The 22,907-nt window shown below is 41.5% G+C and overlaps 1 protein-coding gene across 4 annotated transcripts in view; it reads right to left on the bottom strand.

Annotated features, from left to right (window-relative positions):
* fam135a (family with sequence similarity 135 member A) overlaps window positions 1-22,907 on the bottom strand; it is a 257,651-nt gene that overhangs the window by 187,332 nt on the left and 47,412 nt on the right. For all 4 annotated transcript variants that reach the window (XR_013576591.1, XM_078541854.1, XM_078541856.1 and 1 more), the window contains 2 exons: window positions 16,485-16,564; window positions 3,038-3,177 (listed from right to left, as the gene is read on the bottom strand). Coding sequence is in view for 3 of the 4 variants with exons in the window: in XM_078541854.1 (XP_078397980.1) it covers window positions 3,038-3,177; window positions 16,485-16,564 (220 nt within the window). In the remaining variant the exon portion in view is untranslated. The remainder of the gene's footprint in view (window positions 1-3,037; window positions 3,178-16,484; window positions 16,565-22,907) is intronic.

Here is a 22,907-nt window from a genome sequence, read left to right as displayed (position 1 = left end):
AGAAGCATACTGTCGAAGCTTTTCACCTTACGCTCATCAGGACAGATGCAAGAATATCAAATCTCAAAGGGAACATCAATTTATACTGCATGAGGGGAGGGTGCTGATTGGTAGAGGCATTGCCATGAGAATGCACCAGGGAAGTTAACAGGGAACAGAAGTTGACAATCTTTTGTCTAAATTCAAATCAGCAAGTCAACTCTGATTGGGCAGGCATTATTATGGGGAATGAGCCAGGGAATGGCTGTCCACCAAGCTTCTATTTAGTTGAAAAGGCGCAATGTGTGGACATGTTCTTTTAGTTTGGTGGAGGAGGCCTTGCGTATGAACATATGTAGCTTCTAGCACATGTAAGTGAACCACACTGTTAGCTTCACTGATAAACTTAAATTGCTTGTTACTGTCATTCTTAGCACAATCGAGATTGTTTAGTAAGTGTTGCCGAATTGCAGAATCACATCTAGTGCTGGACATATGTTTGAGTTTTACAAGCACAGGCTGGGTGAACACGGTTAGTACTTTGCCTGTTGGGAATAGCCGATGTGCTGTTCGACACGATCTGCCAGTGGTTGGAACATACAGTCAACACACCTGGCATCACACCAGCACTGAAATTCATATACCACATTACTCAATTGTGTGATAGGCAGCACGTCTTTTTGGTTTGACGGCAGCAACCTGTTAGTGGAGAATACTACTCGTGTTGCCATGGCACAGTAGCAGCATGAAATGGCTGTTCTTCAAATTTTTGAGATACCTTCGCCTGCTAAGTAATCTGAGGTAGACCGGGCACTTTTCAGGACCAAAAGTGGTGGCCTTAGGCCCATTCATGAGTCTGCATGATATACAATGAGCAATGATCAGATCGGGGTAGCCATCAACCTGCAGATAAGCTTTGATGCACCCAATTTCACCATCAAGCTTGCATGGTGAGCAAATGGCAAATATTTATGTGGTAGCCGCTAAGGCCAATTTTATAGCATGTAGAACTGTAGGAATGACCAGTGAAGGTGGGCTTGCGGTAGGCAGCAGTAGAGAACCCATTGGCAGATTTCTCAACTAGCACATCGAGGAAAGGGAGCTCGTTCGACTGCTCCATTTCAAAGGTGAATTTGAGCGCAGGATGGAGCCCATTAAGGTGTGTAAGGAAACTTTTACGTGCAGCTGCAGATTCAAACATGCCAAACATATAATCTACGTATCGAAAGTATGCACAGGGTAGGATGTTATCAACGACACAATTCTCGTGGAAACAGATTAAGATGTTATCAAGAGCTGGGGCGGGAGGGGATCCTATGGCAACATCATCTATTTGGGCATATGTGGTGTTATTAAAAATGTTCTCAACTGTGCAAGTTGCTGAGTTCATAAGTTCAATGAATACAGATTCAGACAACAGGGTGCATCTAGGCCACCATGATACAGTCACGTGGTGCAAGTGTCTATGGCTTCCTTGAGTGGTACATTGGTAAATAGGCTAGCAATGTCGAATGAGCACATGGACACGATATTGCTATCGATATGCAAGTCCTGTATGGTCTTCGCAAAGGTGAAGAGATCCTTCGCCATGTATGTGGACAACCTGCTTAGAATTGGTTGTAGAAACTTGCTCAACCATTTGGCCAATTCATGTTGTGCAGAACCAGTCATAGATAAGATAGGGTGTAAAGGGACATCACTTTTGTGTGTCTTAGGCAGCCCATACATACGTGGATGCAGTGAGCCATGAGGTTGAGTCCTCTCACATACACCACCAGGCAGCTTGTTACTCTTACATAAGTCCAACAAGCGTGTTTGTAATTTGCTTTCAAGCAGGGCTGTGCGGTCAGGCTTAGCGGTGGGTCCAATGGATATGAATTTGGACCCATTATTAAGGACGATGTGCATTTTGTCAATGTAATCATGCTCATTAAGGATGGCTATTCCAGTTCCTTTGTCAGGCTTACAGATATGTATCTCTGGGTTGGCCCTGAGGTCTCGCAATGCTACCATATATTTTTGCTGTATGTGAAAATCAGCCAAATCGTTGGGTATCCTGCAATATGCATGCACTAGATCAGTTAGGCATGCTTTCAAGGGCTCAGCAACTTCATTGGATGCTGGGTTGTGGTGGGATAGCTGGGAATAGAAGAGTTCGAACTCAGAAAACCTCTCTTCCCATTCGATGTGGGACAAAGGCACATCAAAATTGAAGCCACATGCGAGAACAAACACCTCTCTTTCAGAGAGTACGTGGTCAAAGAGATTTACTACGTGTTTGGCAGCATCATTAGTCGTACTGCCAAAAAGCTTCTGCTAAGGGAGTTTAAGTCTGATGTGTTTCAAGTAGGTATTGTTTATGGTGTGGTTATCTATTGAGGCAATATAGCAGAACAAATGGATCAAATCGAAAAATGAAAGAAATTTGCGCACCTCAGAGTATACCCAAGTTCATATATGGTCTTAATCAAATGCCTTTTGAAAGTCCACATATGTAATATCTACTGCACTACTTTCATCAACTTCTCTGTTCATCAAATAAGTAAATCAGGATGCCAGACATGATTTGCCTTGAACAAATCCATGCTGGTTGTCCATTATTAATCAAGGTTTCTCCAAGTGAGAACTTATTTATCCATGACCATGGTCTCTAGCAGTTTCCTATCACCTAGGGATGGGCAACAAATGCTGGCCTTGTCAACATGCTCACATTCCATGAACGAGTAAATGCTCGATTAACTAGACTGTAAGATCTTGGATAAGATCTCAGTCATCTAGGCCTATTTGCTCAGAAATGCCTTCCGTAAACTTTAACACCCTAGTTAAAACCCACTCTCATGACCAAGGTTTTTGTCACCCAAATCATGCCTGTTTCTTTGGCTTCCATGAAGCTCCCTGGGATGATTTTCTACATCAAAGGCACTTTACAAATGCAAGTTGTTGCTGTTAGACATCATAAATCAAGCTTACAATACTTCTACTTTATTCAATGTTAATGAATTAATTTAAAACTGTACCAAAATATTGAAATAGAATCTGAAGTTAAATTCTTTTTTACCTTCTTGCTATCAAGCAACATTTTAACTTTGAGGAGTAACACGTCGTTAACCATGATCTCTTCATTTTTATAAAGAATCTGAAAGGTTTTACTGCAGACTGTACAATCATTGGGAGCAGGGGGAAAGGTGAGTTCAGATCCTAGTAAAGGAAAATAAAAAGTACAAGAGACAGTAAATATTACAATTCTTAGTATCACATGAAACAAACATTGGTATTTATTAAAAACAAAAAGCTAAAAGCTACTGCGGATGCTGGAAATCCAAAACAAAATAAAAACAGAATTACCTGGAAAAACTCAGCAAGTCTGGCAGCATCGGCGGAGAAGAAATCAGTCAACGTTGACTGATTTCTTCTCCGCCATTGGTATTTATTATTTACTCAACAGGAATTTAAGTTGATTTTGGCATTTAAAACAATATATTAAAAGCATGGAATGCTACAGTTTTTAAAAAAACTTCTATTTATATATCACAATCATGGAAACATCTCAGTGTTTCATATGCAATGAATTACTTTGGAAATGCTATACTGCTTTCAATGTAGATAAACATAGCAGCCATTTTGGACATAACAATGTCCCTCAAAGGTCATGAAGTGGATTACCAGATTACTTCTACCAACATGTAAATAGTAAGTAGGTGGTAATAGATGGGATGGGACAAAGAATAAATCCTTAGAGGCACATTTGGTATTGCTATTTACCAAGAAAGAGGATGCTGGCAAAATATAGGTAGAAGCAGAGATGGCAGAGGTAATGAATGGGATGAAAATTAACAAGCAGGATATATGGGAAAGGCTGGCAATGCTTGGAGTGGTTAAGTCACCTGGTCCAGATGGCTTGCCTCCCAGGTTGCTAAAGGGAGGCAACCTGGGAATGGCCATAGAGGAAGGGCTTGCCATAGGCTTCCCTTGATACGAGGGAGGTGCCAGAGGATTGAAAAATAGCAAATGTGACACTGTTAGTCAAGAAAGGGTGTCAGGACATTCTTAGTAGCTACAGGCTGGTCAGTTTAACATCTATGGTAAGGTTTTAGAAACAATAATCAAGGGGAATATTAAAGGTGGTGGAAGCAGATACAATCAATGGTTTCATAAGATGATTGGATAGGCACTTGAGGGAAATAACAGAGTATATGGGGATACAGCAGGGGAATGAGACTGACTGGATTACTCTACAGAGAGTTGGCATCGACTCAACAGGCCGAATAACCTCCTTCTGTGGCACTATGACTGTGATATTACGACATTGTTTATCTTTTGGGTGAATCACTTGAGAATGAAGTCCAGGACATTCTGCTACCTTACCTTTACGTCACTTTCAGCACATTCTTTCGTCTTTAACACTACCAATAACACTCCTTTTGTCTTGTGTCCATAACATCTTTGCCATTAAATCAAAATATATCAGTGGACATTGGCCCAGATCTTCTGAGCAGTGGTAACCATCGTCGGATTGCCACTGCGTCCAGAAATTCCCATGGCCTCACGCTGTTCCACATTTCTATAGGGGCCTTCTGAACCTAACTGTCCCAGAAATGCGGAGTGTGGTGCCGCTCGGAGAACTCTATTAGACTGTAGTAGAATCAGGGGAAGACAAGACACTAATGACACTAACTGGTGTTTGGCAAGTTTAAATGTCCGGTCTGAATGCTATTGAATGAATGAGAGGGTGAGTATAGTGGGTAGGGGTAGGTGGATGAATTGGGTAAATGGGTAGGGGGGTCACTGAAAACTAACATTCAGGTGGAGCAGGCAATTAGGAAGGCAAATAGTATGTTGGCCTTTATTGCAAGAGGATTTAAGTACAGGAGTAGAGATTTCTTGCTGCGATTGCATAGAGCCTTGGTGAGACCACACCTGGAGTATTGTGTAGTTTTTGTCTTCTTATCTAAGAAAGGATATACTTGCCATTGAGGGAGTGCAGTGAAGGTTCACCAAACTGATACTGGGATTGCGGGATTGTCCTATGAGCAGAGATTGAAGAGACTGTGCCAATTTTCTCGAGTTCAGAAGAATGAGAGGTGATCTCATTGAAACATATAAAATCCTTACAGGGATCGACAGGTAGATGCAGGAAGGATGTTTCCCTTGGCTGGTGTTCCAGAACTAGGGATACAGTCTCAGAATAAGAGGTAGGCCAGTTAGGACTGAAATAAGGAAAAATATCTTCAGTCAGAGGGTGGTGAATCTTTGGAATTCTCTGCCCCAAAAGGGCTATGGAGGCTCAGTCATCGAGTATATTCAAGACAGAGATCAATAGATTTCTAGATAGTAAGGACATCAAGGGGTATGGGGAAATGCGAGAAAATTATGTTGAGGTAGATCAGACATGGCCAAGTTGAATGGTGGAGCAGGCTTGAGGGGCCAAATGGCCTGCTCCTGCTCCTATTTCCAATGTTACTTAGTCTCAGGGAACAGGAGAATGTCCCATCAGAAGTTGAATCGTCCTGGGCAATTCCCATGGAGGTCTGACATCAGGATTTCCACAGGTTCTGAGAGTCTGGAGACAGGTGATTTGGCCCATTATTTTTCCCTCCTGCACCAATTAATGAATCATATGCAGACTGCACAATCTTCAAGGAGCTTAACCCTCACTTGACTACACCCTGCTATTTAAAGGCCTAAATACCAATAGTTTACATTCTTCATTCTGTAAAGAATTTAATTACCTTCTAAATAGCAAACTTTGGGGAGTGAGGAGTACAATGGGGTAAGCTCATTCGATTAGCTCAGAATACCCAGTTTATGCAATATTCTTTCTTCCACCTTCTCCACTGAATGATATCAAAATCAACACAAAAATATTTTACAATTATATAAGGAGAATGAATGTGGCTAGGAGCAACGTGAGCTTCCTGAAAACTAACAACAATGACATGATGAATAAAAATAAGAAAATAGTGGAGAGTTGAATAATTACTTTGCTCAAGTGGTTACAGAAGACGAAGAGTTCAGTATTCTGGAAATTAAAAGGAAACTAATATTGAACAATACACAGGGACTCACCAAAATTAACAAAAGCAAAAGCTGAGGTCACTCAGCTCCTGACCTCATTACAGCCTTGGTCTAAACATGCACAAAAGAGCTGAATGCAAGAGGTGAGGTGAGAGTGACGGCCTTCGACATCAAGGCCGCATTTGACCAAGTGTGGCATCAAGGAGCCCTAGCAAAACTGGAGTCAGTGGGAATTAGGGAAAGCTCTGTGCTAGTTTGAGGTGTACCGAGCACAAAGGAAGATGGTTGTGGCTGTTGGGGGGGGGTCAGTCATCTCAGCTCCAGGACATCACTGCAGGAGTTCCTCAGGATAGTGTCCTCGGCCCAACCATCTTCAGCTGCTTCATCAATGACCTTCCCTCCATCATAAGGTCAGAAGTGGGGATGTTTGCTGATGATTGCACAACGTTCAGCACCATTCGTGACTCCTCACACACTGAAGCAGTATGTGTCCACATGCAGGAAGACTTGGACAACATTCAGGCTTGGGCTGATAAGTGGCAAGTGACATTTGCACCACACAAGTGCCGGGCAATGACCGTCTCCAACAAGACAGAATCAAACCATCTTCCCTTGGCATTCAATAGCATTAGCACTGCTGAATCCCCCACTAACAACATCCTGTGGGTTGCCATTGACCAGAAACTGAAATGGATCAGCCTTACAAATACTATGGCTACAAGAACAGGTCAGAGACTGGAAATTCTGCAAGTAACCCACCTCCTGACTCCCCAAAGCCAGTCTACCGTCTGCAAGGCATAAATCAGGAATGTGTTGGAATACTTTCCACTTGCCTGGATTAGTGCAGCTCCATCAACACTCAGAAGCTTGACACCATTCAGGACAAAGCAGCCCGCATGATTCACACCCCCCACCTACCATCTTAAACATTCACCCCCTCCACCACTGGTGCACAGTGGCAGCAGTGTGTACCATACACAAGATGCACTGCAGCAACTCACCAAGACTCCTGCAACAACATCTTCCAAACCTGTGACTTCTGCCACCAAGAAGGACAAGGGCGGCAGATGCAAGGTTCAAGAAGGCAGCTCACCAACCCCCTCTCAAGGTAAATTAGGGATGCGCAATAAATACTGACCTAGCCAGCGATGCCCATATCCCGTGAATGAGTAAAAAGAACAGCAATGAAGAAAAAAAGGCACTAAAGAACAGCAAATCCCCAGGCCCAGATGGTTTCCATTCCAGTATTTCAAGGGAGTAGGTGAGAACATTAGGGAATCCATAAAGTCCTCCCAATTCAGGATCCAACCTTTTAGATTGATAAATTGAGCATATTCATCCCTTACTTAAGAAAGGTGAGAGAAGGAAACCAGGGAATTGTAAACCAGTTAGCTTCACATTTGTTGTCAGGAAATTACTAGAGTCTATACTTAAAAATAAGGTGACTAAACACCTCTAAAATTTTCAGCTAATCAGAGAGAACTAGCATGAATTTGTAAAATATGTCATGCCTAATGAACCTGACTTAATTTCTTGAAAAGGTGACTATGCAATGAACAGAGGAATGTCTACTGATGTTATTTATATCAAATGCCTCCTGGAAATTCATAAAGTCCTTCATAAAAAAAAACACTGTTAGCTAAAGTTGAAATCCATGGAATTGAAGGCAAATTATTGACCTAACGTCAGTCATTATGGCGCAGAAGGCTATTCGGCCCATCAAGTCCATGTTGGCAAGCAATTCAGTCAGTCTCATTCTCCTGCTCTATCCCCACAGCCCTGCAAGTTTATTTTCCTCAAGTGCCTACCCAATTCTTTTTATAATCATTTACTGTATCTGCTTCCACTACCCACATAGGCAGAGAGTTTCAAATTTATCACCTGCTATGAAAAAAATTCTTCCTCGCTCAGCCACTCCTTCATATCTCTTGCCCAAAATCTTAAATCTGTGTCCTCTAGTCCTTGTACCATCAGCTAGTAGGAACAGGATTTATTTGTCTGCCATATCTAAGGCTGTCATAACCTTGTACACCTCTATCAAATCTCCCCTCAATCCCCTTTGCTCCAAGGTGAACTACCCCAGCTTCTCCATCTAACCTTGTAGCTAAAATTGTTCATCCCTGGAACCGTTCAGGTAAATCTCCTCTGCATCCTCTCAAGAACCTTTATATCCTTCCGTAAATTGGTCAGAACTGGATGCAATTCTCTAGTTGTGGCCTAACCAGAGCTTTATATAGGTTCAAGCATAAATTCCCTGGTTTTGTATTCAATACCTCAATTTATGAAGCTATTTATTACCTGGTTAAGAAATTGGTTGAGCAGAGGAGGCTGGGAGTAGGGATAATGCTAGTTACTCTAAAAGGAAAAATATAACTTGTAGTGTTCCACAAGGAGTCTGTGTTGGAGCCTCAACTATTCATCACATTTATTGATCGCTTAGGTGATGGGATAGAGAGCCACACATCCAAATGTGCCAATGACACAAAGATAGGTGGCACTGTAAGCTATGTAGACAGAAGTGTAACATTACAAAGAGATTTTGAAAGATTAAATGAATGGGTGAGACCATGACAAATGAATTTCAGTGTAGGAAAATGTGACATCATCCACTTTGGACCAATAAAGCATAGAATAGGGAACTTTAAACAGTAAAAAGCTAACAGCAGTGGAGGTTCAAGGAATCTTGGGATCAAAGTACACAGATCATTAAAATGTCAAGAACAGATACAGAAAATAATCTGGAAATCTAATGGAATGCTGGCCTTTATATCTGGAGGAATAGAATACAGAGTGATTAGAAGTCATGCTTCAGCTATAATACCATACCTGGGGTACTGTGGGTTGTTCAGGACACTGGCCTTAAGAAGGATACTTGGAAGGAGTGCTACACAGATTTACCAGCATGATACCCAGACACAAAGGGTTAACATATGTGGAGGAGTTACACAAACCAGGGATGCATTCCCTGAAATTTAGAAGGTTAAGGGGTGATTTGATAAACGTTTTCAAGGTATTATGGGAAACAGATAGGGTAGATAGAGAAAAATTATTTCCACTGTTTGACGGTCTAGGGTCAGGGTGTATAGTCTAAAAGTAAGATCCAGACGCTTTAGGAGTGAAATTATTTTTATACACAAAGGGTGGTAGAAGTTTGCAACTCTTCTGCAAATGGCAATTGATACCAGATCAATTGTTAATTTAACTTTGTGATTGATAGTGTTAGGAACAATGTATAGCTTTAAATTTAATTTATATTTTGCATTTGGGCATTAAGAAAGGTGAAACCTGATTTTAGCTTCATTTAGGGGTTTTTGTGAGCTGGGTGCTGGGAAATCTGGGGCCCTTTATGTATACATGCATTTTTAATGAAATTTTACGACTCTTGAAGTGAAGAGATGGGTTACCAAGGGGTTAGTAGTTTAGTGAAGTAGAAAAAACTGTGCTGTTGCCTAGCGACAGAGGTCCAGGAAAACACAGAAGGGCAATGAGTTCATGTATGTATACCAGAGAGTGCCAGCAGTAGGTCTAATCTCTCTAATAAGAAATCCTGCAAACCTGCTGGGGAACTGAGTTTAAGGAACTCATGTGTTTTCTTTGAATTTAAAGTAATAGTGAGTTTAGATTGTGGTTTTTGGGCATCTCAGGGAGAGATACCAGCTAAAGGAAAACATCTAGTGAAAGCCCAGAAGTCTGCCGAAGAAAACTGTTTGAAACTGAGCTAACCCAAGCAAGAAACCTTGATGTTAAAACAGTGGTAAATCTTCACTGGGGTTTTGTGTCTGTATGGGTTGCTGGGATAAAAGGAATAGTGAGAGTTTGAACCATTTGCTGGCATCTGTATTGAAATCTTTCCAACCTTTTTGTCTAGTTCAATATGATTCAATTTTTTTTTGTTTAATAAACGTTTAATTCTTTCTGTTAACAGTATACTGGCAGACGGTTGTGAATGTGTTCAGTAACTGACCTCCACGGCTTCTAAAACAAAAAGCAAAGTTAGGATCTACCAAACCAATTTCACACTGGGATCTGACTTGTCAAGTATTATCAGCTGGGTTCATAACAATAGATTTTTATCCATTCGTAAGGGATATGGGGTAATGGAGGATATATGGAATTAAATCACGGAACAGTCATGATCTCATTGAATGGAGAAGCAGGCTCTAGAGGCTGAAGTGAACTAGGTAACAGGAGAAGGCCAAAGAACAGATCAACTCCACAGGCACCACTCACCCTCCAGTATCTCCTAAAGAGCCAATAAAGCAAATGTAAACTATTCCATCATAGGGAAGTAACACCGCTGAGCTGATCATGTCCTTGAGTATAAGTAGAAACCATAGCTGATTTTTCTCTAGTCACGGACAAGAGCAATTATTGTGCTCTTACCTCTCCTTCAAAAAGATAAACTAATATAGATATGCAAATAATTAAATTTGGGATCTTCCTAGTCTGTTTAGCTTAGCTGAATAAATACACTTAGACCTTGAAAGATGCCCTGTCATACAAATGTTAAGCATCAGATATCTCAGCTGAAGCTGTGGGATACAATCATTCTCCCATTCTACTTAACACTTAGTGCAAAAATGGGATATTAATTACAGCTCATCACTGTATATTGATTACAACACCTTCAGTAAATAAAAATGACATGAAAATTTCAGCTGCCTGTTTATTTCAAATAAGAAGCAAATTGATGCCCTCAATTAAGAAGCCACCTCCATGAATGGCAGAAAAATGAAACTAGTGTCAAGTTACAAATCTAAATTTACAGTACTTCAAACATAAATTGGTGGGCAAGAAAGGATGGCTCAGTTAATTAAGTGATAGCTTGCTGATGGATTAACTTGACTTACAATCAAGTTTATCAAGAGTGGGAAGATGTAAATTTACACCCATGCTTTCCCACATTACGTTCCCAGTTTCAGCTGCGATACCAGGGACACACACCAGGGTACAGAATATGGCAGAACAGTGATTAACTGAGGTTTCATACATTAAAGCCACATACTATATAGCTTTAGATATTTTTCATATAGAGTGTCTTAGTCGTGTTGTTTAGTCACTGATTTCCTACAACACCTATTTCAACAAAGAGGATTGGTGAATAGTTTCTTCAAAGCTTTAAAACAAAAACCACAATTTTAAGTACAAATTACTACTTGCAAGCTACCTAAAATTTGGGTGAGCATAAAAATGGTGCAAGAAACATTACACAAAAGTGATCGTGTAATTTGCTTTGTAAATATGGTAAGATATATTTTCTGTAAAGTGACTGCATTTACTGAAAGAGGTATACTGCTACAACTTTGTTAATAAAAAGGAAAATGTAGGCAAAATTATTTGCAATTTAAACAGAAAATTCAGCTGAAGTTGTATTCATTTGTGTTGAATTATTGCAGTTTTACTTTTTTCTACTGTCCTATATTAAAATACCAGTTGCAAAATTCTCATTGTATTTATCTGCCTGTAGCAAAAGAAATTGATAATTGAGCTAGAAATTGTAAGGGTAACTGACGTGAAAAACAAAGTACAGGGCCAGAAGTAAAGAGCATTTGGAATATTAAGCCTGTGTCTCCCACAATCTACTCCATAACTGACTCTTAAAAAAAGGTTTCCTTGAGATTCCACAAAAATCCTCTCTACTATTTGAAAGAAACAAAGAAAGAAAATAGCCTAGAATCATGATCCAGCTTTATATACGGCATGTTTCAGCTTTAACTCGTTGCCTTTCTTAGCTACTTTTCAAAATCATATAAACTCAGGAATCATGATGTTTAACACAGCAGTTAATGATCTCTATCTGCATACACTGTTGTCAAGTCTTAATTCAGCAACTAACCAAATATTCATTCATGCTGCCTTCAAATAAGGGACATTGAGACAGCATTAACTGCTCTATCCGGGAGTCTATTTTAGCCATCACTAGGAGAAAAAAAAATTCCAGTCTTCGATCTTGTGTCTGGCAATATGTAACTCCTTTGGTTCCATGTTCACGGACCAAAAAACAACTTGCTTTGTATTTACATAATCTATTCAGCAACAATACAGAAAGCTATGTTTTCTTGATCTTTCCAGCAAAAACAAATGTAGTTCTGATAGTCTTTCTGCTTAACACTGAGCTTCATGTCACTGTCATCTTTCGGCACTCTATAAACTTGCCATTAGATGAGGTGTTCAGTGAGCTACACACAATAATAAATAGCCTCATAGATAATTGATACAGGATTAAAACACTTGATTTTAATACCCTTGAAATGCAGCCCAGAACTTTACAGTTATATTGCACGTTTCCTGCATGATTGGGCGTAGGTAGTGCTGTTACCAAGCACTGACGGTGCATTTCCACCCAATTCAGAAGTGTTTAGATAACATTTGACACCAAGCTACATACGGACCTTGCTTAGAGGGGTAGGTTTCAATGAGCATTTTAAAAGGAGAGAGTTGGAGGGGTTTAAGGAGGGAATTCCAGAACTTAAGGCCCAGACAGCTGGACATGTTGCTGCCAACGGTGACACAAAGGAAACTGTGGATGTACAAGAGGTCAAAATTGAACAAAAGTCGTTCTGAGAGGGTTGCAAGGCTGGAGAATTTTATAGAGAAAGGCTGGATCAAAGAGGGATTTGGAATGGATAAGAATTTAAATTTAGGTGTTGCTAGATGAGAAGCTAACGTAGGTTAGCGTGCATGTAGCTGATGGGTGAATGGGGCTCGGAGTAAGTTAGACTTACTCTAAGCAGAGCTTTGAATGAAGTTAAGTTCCTGGAGTTTCTGGTTGACTATAATGTAAACTGCAATACCCTCAATATGCTTTAAACATTAGTTAGATGTGGGTTATAGTCACCTGTCCAAACTGAAAGGTTTAGCCTCCAATTGTTTCTACAGTGATCTGACTTTTCCAGTGGCTCATTTAATCAAATATCTGTCTCTCAATGCGTCTGGGAGGACTGCTGATCACCTACATCTGTGTCACAACAGCTTATGCCATAGATACACCTTCAACTGCTGAGTTCATTGCTTTTTTGTAACAGTGTTGTCAGGAAACCTGATTGCAACTTTCCTGGGGCAGACCTTTTGTTACATATTTTCTAAAGTTCAAAAACCCAGTCAGCTACAGTCTTAGAAAAGAATGGTCTACTCCTGTTCCTATTTCTTATGTTCTTATAAGTACTCCTAAAGTTGCTACGCTTTATGGATGCACAGCTTATTTTATTCCCATCTACCCTGTTTGATTCCAAACTTCCTAAATCCAACCTCAAGGTCAGCTCAGAACCCCACTGCCACCCAACCCCAACCTCCAGCACAAATCATGAAATCATTGTCCCCTCTGACCTCCAGAGAGAAAGGGCCAGAGGGGGGGCCAGAGGGGGTCGCGGGTAGGGGGAGGGCCAGAGGGGGTCGCGGGCAAGGGGAGGGCCAGAGGGGGTCGCGGGCAAGGGGAGGGCCAGAGGGGGTCGCAGACAGGGGGAGGGCCAGAGGGGGTCGCAGACAGGGGGAGGGCCAGAGGGGGTCGTGGACAGGGGGAGGGCCAGAGGGGGTCGCGGGCAGGGGGAGGGCCAGAGGGGGTCGCGGGCAGGGGGAGTGGGGGGCGGGCAGAGGGAGAGAGAGATGCAGTGAGAGAGTCGCAGAGAGAGAGAAATGCAGAGAGAGAGGTGCAGAGAGAGAGAGGGAGAGGTGCAGAGAGCGAGATGCAGAGAGAGAGGTGCAGAGGGAAAGCGAGAGTTGCAGAGAGTGAGAGAGAGAGAGAGATGCAGAGGGAGAGAGAGATGCAGAGGGAGAGAGAGAGATGCAGAGGGAGAGAGAGATGCAGAGGGAGAGAGAGATGCAGAGGGAGAGAGAGATGCAGAGGGAGAGAGAGAGTTGCAGAGGGAGAGAGAGAGTTGCAGAGGGAGAGAGAGAAATGCAGAGAGAGAGAGAGATGCAGAGAGAGAGAGAAAGAGAGATGCAGAGAGAGAGAGATGCAGAGAGAGAGAGAGAGAGATGCAGAGAGAGACAGAGAGGTGCAGAGAGAGGGAGATAGAGATGCAGAGAGAGAGAGGGAGATGCAGAGAGAGAGGGAGAGAGATGCAGAGAGAAGGAGAGAGATAGAGAGATGCACTGTTGGGGCCCTTGCTATTCGTATATATTAATGATTTTGAATTAAATGTGGGTGGCATGATTGGGAAATTTGTAGATGACACAAAAATTGGCCGTGTAGTTGATTGTGAAGAGGATAGCTGTCGACTCCAGAATGATATCAATGGTTTGGTTGAGTGGGTTGAAAAGCGGCAGATGAAATTCGATCCAGAGAAGTGTGAGGTAATGTGTTTGGGGAGGGCAAACAAAGCTTGGGAATATACAACGAATGGGAGGATATTGGGAGGAGGAGAGGAAGTGAGAGACATTGGTGTGCATGCCCACAGGTCCTTGAAGGTGGCAGAACAGGTGGATAAGGTGGTAAAGAAAGCATATGGAACGCTTTGCTTTATTGGATGAGGTATGGAATACAAAAACAGTGATGCAATGATGGAACTGTCTGAAACGCTGGTTAGGCCACAGCTGGGATTTTGTGAACAGTTCTTGTTGCCACATTACAGGAAGGACATAATTGCTCTGGAGAGAGTACAAGGGAGATTTACAAGAATGTTGCTAAGGCTTGAAAATTGCAGCTATGAGGCAAGATTGGATTGGCAGAGTTTGTTTTCCTTGGAACTGAGGCTGAGGGGTTATCTGATTGAGAAGTACAAGACTATGAGGGGCCTGGATAGAGTAGACAGGGATGCCCTGCTTCCCCTAGCAGAGAGGTCAATTACTAGGGGGTACAGATTTAAGGTGATTGGCAGAAGGATTAGAGGGGAAATGAGGAAAAACTTCTTCACCCAGAGGGTGGTGTGTGTTTGGAATTCACCGCCTGGTTTGGTAGTGGAGGCAGAAACCCTCAACTCATTTAGGTGCAGATCCAGGAGCCTTTTAAAGTGCTGTAACCTGCAAGGCTACAGCCCAGGTGCGAGAAGGTGGGATTAAAATGGGCAGCTAATTTTTTTTTCTTTTTCAGCTGGCGCAGACATGATGGGCTGAATGGCCGCTTTCTGTGCTGTAACGTTACTATGGTTCTATAGTATGGCCCTAATGGCTGAGAGGTGTGCAAAATACACAGGTGTTCTTCATCCATGAGGAATAGAACCAACAGTTCCAACCATCATGATCAGAAACAGTGGAACACTCAATGCAAGGCTTTAGGAACCAAAAGTCCAAATTCACCTTTTTCCTGCCAAACTTACGACACTCACCAGTCATGTCTCCAATTACTCAAGGGCAACTAGGGATGGGCAATAAATGCTGGCCCAACCAGTGAAGCCCACATCCCATGAATGGATAAAAAAAACTCAGACTATCTTCCAAAATGTTAGTTTCTGAAAGTAAAATAATAATTTCTGAATGCCAAATCAGCTTTGCATCCTGACAATTGTAACCCTCCGACAACAAGAGGGGTGTAGATGGCAAGGCTGGCACAAAGATTGCCCAGATACATGTGTCTAAACAAAACTCGAGGAACAAGGGACAATTCACCACCTACTGAAGTGAGATTTCACAGCTTCATTTGGTCCCTTTATAGACAAACAGCACTTCATTGCCGAAGCCTTCTACAACATTAATTACAAGCCCTAAATGGCTGCAGTGGGACTAATTAATCAAACTCAAATTGAGCAATTTCACGATTGCCATCAAATTTAATAGGCAGTCTCTTGGAGAGAACAAACTTTTATCAGATTTGTTGAGGCTAACTGGGGAGCGAGACAAGTTGCTGGACATTTTATGAATTAATAATGGCATTCAAGTGTTCAATGGTTATTCTAATGTTGTGAATTCCCAGTAATTTCTAGCCCATTATATCCAGGGTCAATGATAAATGGCACTATTTGCAAAGATTCTACATGTTGAGCCTTGCCCACTTGCTGCTAAGGTGCAAGGTGGGGCCAACCCGCATTCAAACTCACTAACTTTGAAGCATCCCCATGGTAACGAGTGTCTAAAATTAAGCATCAATGTTTTACATATTAATTCTAGCTTAGAACATATTCCTCCATCTCACTTACTCAAGCTTCTCTATTTTGTAATTTGTCATGATAGCTAGACAATCATCTCATCATGGTATAAATAAAAAGATACCACAGCTCAAGGATAGATATCACTACAATTTACTACATTTAGCACATTTTCATGACCACTTTCTAATGGGCAGGAAAGCAGGGCCACAACTTCTCTGTCTACCATCTCAACCAGTATAGAAAATAATTCTCACCACACTTATATTTGAACCCGGCTCTGAAGTAGCTTAAAATATTTAACCTAAACATTTGTATGGCAAAAATACATGGGCATCATGAAAAGGACATAACATTTATTTTTGGATATTCTTAGACAAAATAATCAAAAAAAAGTCTTCACAAGCCACAGCTCAATTCCAGTCGGCGTACTAGTTATTAAACAATCAAGCTTCTTTCCATTCCTCCTACCTGCTGGATTCAACAGACTGGCCTCCATCTTGTGTGGAACTCTGGGAGGCAGTTTCATAGTTGCACGGAGCTGGTAAAATCTGCAAGGAAAAATGTATGGATACGTTATGTTAAAGATAATTGCACACACTGCAATTAGAAATAATTCTGTAATTGTTGAATGATTAAACTATGTTAAAGGTGCATTTTACCCTCAAATGCTTCAGTCATCATTTCCAATTTGCAAGTCTACGTACCAATCAACTCAACAATCAGAGGAAGAGAAAAATTCTGTCAGTCCCTTTAAAGAACTATTCCAACTGACGGCCCTATAATGCCTTTATTCTGCAGTATGTATTACTACAACCATAACAATTTACATTTATATAAGAACATAGAAATAGGAACAGGAGTAGGCCATTCGACCCCTCGAGCCTGCTTCGCCATTCAATAAGATCATGTTTGATCATCTTGTGTTTCGATTTCCACATTCCCATCTAGCCCTGATAACCTTTCATTCCCTTGCCTAACAAGAATCTATCTACCTCTGACCCCTAATTTTAAAACAGTGCCCCCCTAGCTCTGGACTCACCCACAAGAGGAAACATCCTTTCAACGTCCACCTTGTCAAGGCTGTTCAGGGCCTTGTATACTTCAATCAAATCACCCCTCACTCTTCTAAACTCCAGTGGAAACAAGCCCAATCTGTCCAACCTTTCCTCATAAGACAACCCACTCATTCCAGGTATCAATCTAGTAAACCTCCTTTGAACCGCCTCCAACCCATTTACATTCTTCCTTAAATAAGGAGACCAAAATTGCACACAGTATTCGAGATGCGGTCTCACCAATGCCCTGCATAACTGAAGCATAACATCCTTACTTTTATGTTCAATCCCTCTCGTAATAAAGGATAGCATTCCATTAGTCTTCTTAATTACTTGCTGTGCCTGCATACTAACTTTATGTTAGTGCCTTTAATGTAGTAATATCCCAAGGCGCTTCACAGGATTACAATCTGACAAGAAAAACCAAAACTGAGCACCAAAGGAGAAGACAATAGCATAGGTGACCAAAAGCTTGGTCGAAAAGGTACATAGGATTAACAGCACAGAAACAGGCCATTCGCCCCAACATGACTATGCTGGTGTTTACTGCATCATATGAATCACCTCCAACCTACTTCATCAAAAGCTATCAGCAGATCCTCCTCTACCTTTCTCCCTCATACTTTTGTTTTAAAATGGCAGGAATTAATGGGTTAAATTAAAACAGGTTGCATAACTTGCACCTGCAGGCTTAGCTTCAGCGGCTGGTGTACGAGGACACTCAGGTCTTGTTGCACATTCCCCTCTATCAATTTATAGCCATTCAGGTAATAATCTGCCTTCCTGTTTTTGCTACCAAAGTGGATAACCTCACATTTATCCACATTATACTGCATCTGCCATGCATTTGCCCATTCATTCAGCTTGTCCAAATCACACTGAAGCATCTCTACAACCTCCTCACAGCTCACCCTCCCACCCAGCTTATCATCTGCAAATCTGGAGATATTACATTTAGTTCCCTCATCTAAATCATTAATATATATTGTGAATAACTGGGGTCCCAACACCAATCCCTGCAGTACCCCACTAGTCACTGCCTGCCATGTGAAAAAAGACCCGTTTATTCCTACTCTTTGTTTTCTGTCTGCCAACCAGTTTTCTATCCAGCTCAATACACTAACCCCAATCCCATGTGCTTTAATTTGACACGCTAATCTTTTATGTGGGACTTCATCGAAAGCCTTCTGAAAGTCCAAATAAACCACATCCACTGGCTCCCCCTCATCAATTCTACTAGTTACATCCTCAAAATTCCAGTAGATTTGTCAAGCATGATTTCCCTTTCGTAAATCCATGCTGACTCTGTCCGATTCTGCCACTGTTTTCCAAGTGCTCAGCTATTAAATCTTTTATAATGGACTCTAGAATTTTCCCCACTACCGACGTTGGGCTGACTGGTCTATTATTCCGTATTTTCTCTCTACCTCCCTTTTTAAATAGTGGGGTTACATTAGCTACCCTACAATCTGTAGGAACTGTTCCAGAGTCTATAGAATCTCGGAAGATGACCACCAATGCATCCATTATTTCTAGGACCACTTCCTTAAGTACTCTGGGATGTAGATTATCGGGCCCTGGGGATTTATCGGCCTTCAATCCCATCAATTTCTCCAACACCATTTCCCTACTAATATTGAGTTCTTTCAGTTCCTCCCTCTCACTAAACCCTGTGTTCCCCAACATTTCTGGTATGTTATTTGTGTCCTCCTTTGTGAAGACAGAACCAAAGTATGTATTTAGTTAAATCCACCCCACTTCAACCAGCTTATACTTCACCTCATTTCTATATTTCTTAGTTCTAATGAAGAGTCATACGGACTCGAAACATTAACTGTATTCTTCTCTGCAGATGCTTTCAGACCTGCTGAGTTTTTCCAGGTATTTTTGTATTTGTATGTATTTAATTGGTCAGCCATTTCTTTGTTCCCCATTATAAATTCCCCTGTTTCTGACTGTAAGGGACCTACATTTGTCTTCACCAATCTTTTTCTCTTCACATACCTATGGAAACTTTTACAGTCAGTTTTTATGTTCCCCGCAAGCTTACTCTCGTACTCTATTTTCCCCTTCTTAATTAATCCCTTGGTCCTCCTTTGCTGAATTCTAAAATGCTCCCAATCCTCAGGCCTGCTGTTTCTTCTGACCAATTTGTATGCCTTTTCCTTGGATCTAACACTATCTCTAATTTCCCTTGTAAGCCATGGTTTGGCCACCTTTCCTGTTTTACTTTTGCGCCAGACAGGAATAAACAATTGTTGCAGTTCACCCATGCGCTCTTTGAACGTTTGCCATTGCCTATCCACCGTCATCCCTTTAAGTGACGTTTCCCAATCCATCATAGCCAACTCGCGCCTCATACCATCTACCCCCTCATCCAAGTTATTAAAAAGATAGTAAATAATTGAGGCCCTAGGACTGATCCTTTTGGCACTCCGCTAGTTATGTCTTTCCAACCTGAAAAAGACCCATTAATCCTGACTTTCTGTCTTATGCATTAACCAATCCTTAATTCAAGCTAATACATTACCCCCAATACCATGAGCTCCTATCTTGTGCATTAATTTTTTAATTTTTTATGTGGCATCTTATCGAATGCCTTCTGGAAATCCAAATACACTACATCTACTCTGCTTGTTATATCCTCAAAGAACTCTAGCAAATTTGTCAAACATGACTTCCCTTTCACAAAACCATGTTGACTCTGCTTGATTGTGTTAAGCTTTTCTAAATGTCCTGCTATTTCTTCATTAATAATGGAATCTAGCATTTTCCCAATGACAGATGTTAAGCTGTCTGACCTATAGTTTCCTGCTTTTTGTCTCCCTCCCTTCTTGAACAGGGGCATCCCATTAGCAGTTTTCCAATCCGCTGGGACCCTCCTGGAATCCAGTGAGTTCTGGAATATTTCGACCAATGCCTTCATTATCTCTGCAGCCACTTCCTTTAAAACCCTTGGATGCAGGCCATCAGGTCCTGGTGACTTGTCTGCCTTTAGTCCCATTAATTTCTCAACTACTTTGTCCCATGTGATAGCAACTGTTACAAGATCTTTCCTCCCATTAGTTCCTTGCTTATCTGTTATCTTTCGAATTTCTATAGTGCCCTCCACCGTGATGACCAATGCAAAATATTGGTTTAAATTATCTGCCATTTCCCTGTCCCCCGTTATCAATTCTCCAGTCACATCTTCCAAGGGTCTCACGCTCACTTTAGCTACTCTCTTTTTATATACCTGCAGAAGCTCTTGCTGTTTGTTTTTATATTTCTTGCCAATTTACTTTCATAATCAATTTTCTCCCTCTTTATTAGCTTTTTAGTCATCTGCTGCTGGTTCCTAAAAAATTCCCAATCCTCTGGCATACCATTAGTTTTCGTTGCATTGTATGCATTAGTTTTTGATTGGATACACTCTTTGATTGCCTTTGTTAACCATGGGTGGTTCATCCTTCTCATTGAGTCCTTCTTTTTGACTGGTTTGAGATTTGAGTTGCTCGCTCTCAAACTGAATTTCAAATTCTACCATGTTGTGATCGCTACCCCCTAGAGGATCCTTAACTACAAGATCTCTTATTAATTCTACCTCAATAGTACGCCCAGTTTCAGCATCTAAAATGGAGGTGACATCCTCAATTAGGAAATTAAACTTACCAAGTTTAAATATCCTAATAATGTAATTTTCAGAGGTACTTGTGGGCAAGCCATTGTAATTCCTTAATCTCAAATACTCCCTTTGGTTATTTTAATCTGGAAATGTGTGATTTTCCTTTGTGTGTCATGTAACAATATCAGCTGGCTATCCTCACTAATAAATTGCAAACATTTCATTTTCAGGTTCAATAAAACCAAAGAAACTGTTAGGCTACAAGTGCTGAAGCTGAGGAGGATTCATATTTCCAGTTGAGTGGAGTACCTGCTTGGATTTGCAATAATGAGCCAGCCTGTAGGTTCTGCAGTCAATAAGAAACAAACAGAACTTGACATCTTTACTCTTCATGATGCTCTCCAGATGTTTGTGGACAGAAATAGAGGCTACGCATACACTCCTGCCAAGAATTATCCCAGTCAGCACTACACTACAGACGTAGTGTGCTCACATGGCTCAAACTCACATCCTATGATGTAAAAGACCTATTTACAATCAGGAAAAGGAGGCCTGGTTCCTTCACAGCATTTCTCTGGTGTCTTTTGTTACTGGGTCTAAGATCCCGGAGACCCTAAAAGCGAAAAGGCTGGCTCCAGACTTCCAGAGGGTTTGCAACAAGACTGCCTTGACTGTCCTCACTCTTTGATTAGTGGGAAAGGAAAGTTTTTAAAAAATATTAACAAAGGTCCTGCAAATACATAGTGAGCAAAACCTATAACCATATCCTGAACATGTTCATCTGAAAAGCCTGTCTCTGCTATTATAGAACAGATGCTAATCTATTTAAAATAAAATCGTCTTCACAAGGAGAAAAGAGAATTTCTGATAAATGTGTTAAGCTTTTGTGCTTTCTACACCAAGTGATTTTAAGGTTAAATATTTTTGTTCAGAAAACCTGTTCACAATTTTTGATTTCCTCCAGCAAAAGACACACACTCATCTCCTGATGGAGGAAGAGATGGGGATGTTGAAGCTGCACTTGTCCAGACAAGTGCAGTGTGTTCCATCACACTCCTGACTTGTGCCTTGTAGATGGTGGACAGGCTTTGGGGAGTCAGGAGGTGAGTTACTTGCCACAAAATTACCAGCCTCTGACCTGCTCTTGTAGCCACACAATCTATATGGCTAGTCCAGTTCAGTTTCTGGTCAATAGTAACACACAGGATCTTGATAGTGGGGAATTCAGCAATAGTAATGCCATTGAACGTTAAGGGGAGATGGACAGATTCTCTTTTATTGGAGATGGTCATTGCCTGCGTGGCACAAATGCTACTTGCCACCTATCAGCCCAAGCCTGAATGTGGTCCAGGTCTTGCTGCATGCATGCATTATTTGAGTTGTGAATGGTACTGAATGCTGTGCAATTATCAGTGAACATCACCACTTTAGACCTTATGATGGAGTAATGGTCATGATGAAGCAGGTTGGGTCTAGAACACTACCTTGAGGAACTCCTTCAGTGATGCCCTGGGGCTGAGGTGATTGGCTCCAACCAGTGGAGGATTTCCCCCACTTTGATTTCCATTGACTTCAATTTTGCTAGAGCTCCTTGATGACATACTTGGTCAAGTGCTGCCTGGATGCCAAGGGAAATCACTCTCACCTCTGGAATTCAGCTCAATATGCACTGCAGCAACTCAAAGGCTCCTTAGGCAGCACCTTTCAAACTCACGACCACTACCACTTAGAAGGACAAGGGCAGCAGATACATGGGAACACCACCACCTGGAAGTTCCCCTCCAAGTCATTCACTATCCTGACTTGGAAATATATCGCTGTTCCTTTACTGTTGCTGGGTCAAAATCCTGGAACTCCCTCCCTAACAGCACTGTGGGTGTACCTACACCACATGGACTGCAGCGATTCAAGAAGGCACCTCACCTCCACCTTCTCAAGGGCAACTAGGGATGGGCAATAAATGCTGTCAGTGAAGCCCACACCCCATGAATGAATGAATAAAAAAAAAGCTATCACATCCTTCATAATAGATTCTAGCATTTTCCCTACAACTGATGTCAGGCTAACTGGTCTGTCATTCCCCATTTTCTCTTTCCCTCCTTTCTTAAGTAATGGGGTTACATTTCCTACCTTCCAATCCGCAGGAAACATTCCAGAGTCTATAGAATTTTGGAAGATGACAACCAACCCATCCACTGTCTCTACAGCCACCTCTTTCAGCACTCAGATGTA

This window comes from Cetorhinus maximus, chromosome 5 (genome assembly GCF_964194155.1).
Source record: "Cetorhinus maximus chromosome 5, sCetMax3.hap1.1, whole genome shotgun sequence".
Taxonomy (NCBI): Eukaryota; Metazoa; Chordata; class Chondrichthyes; order Lamniformes; family Cetorhinidae; genus Cetorhinus; species Cetorhinus maximus.
This window is presented reverse-complemented; position numbering and strand designations above follow the sequence as displayed.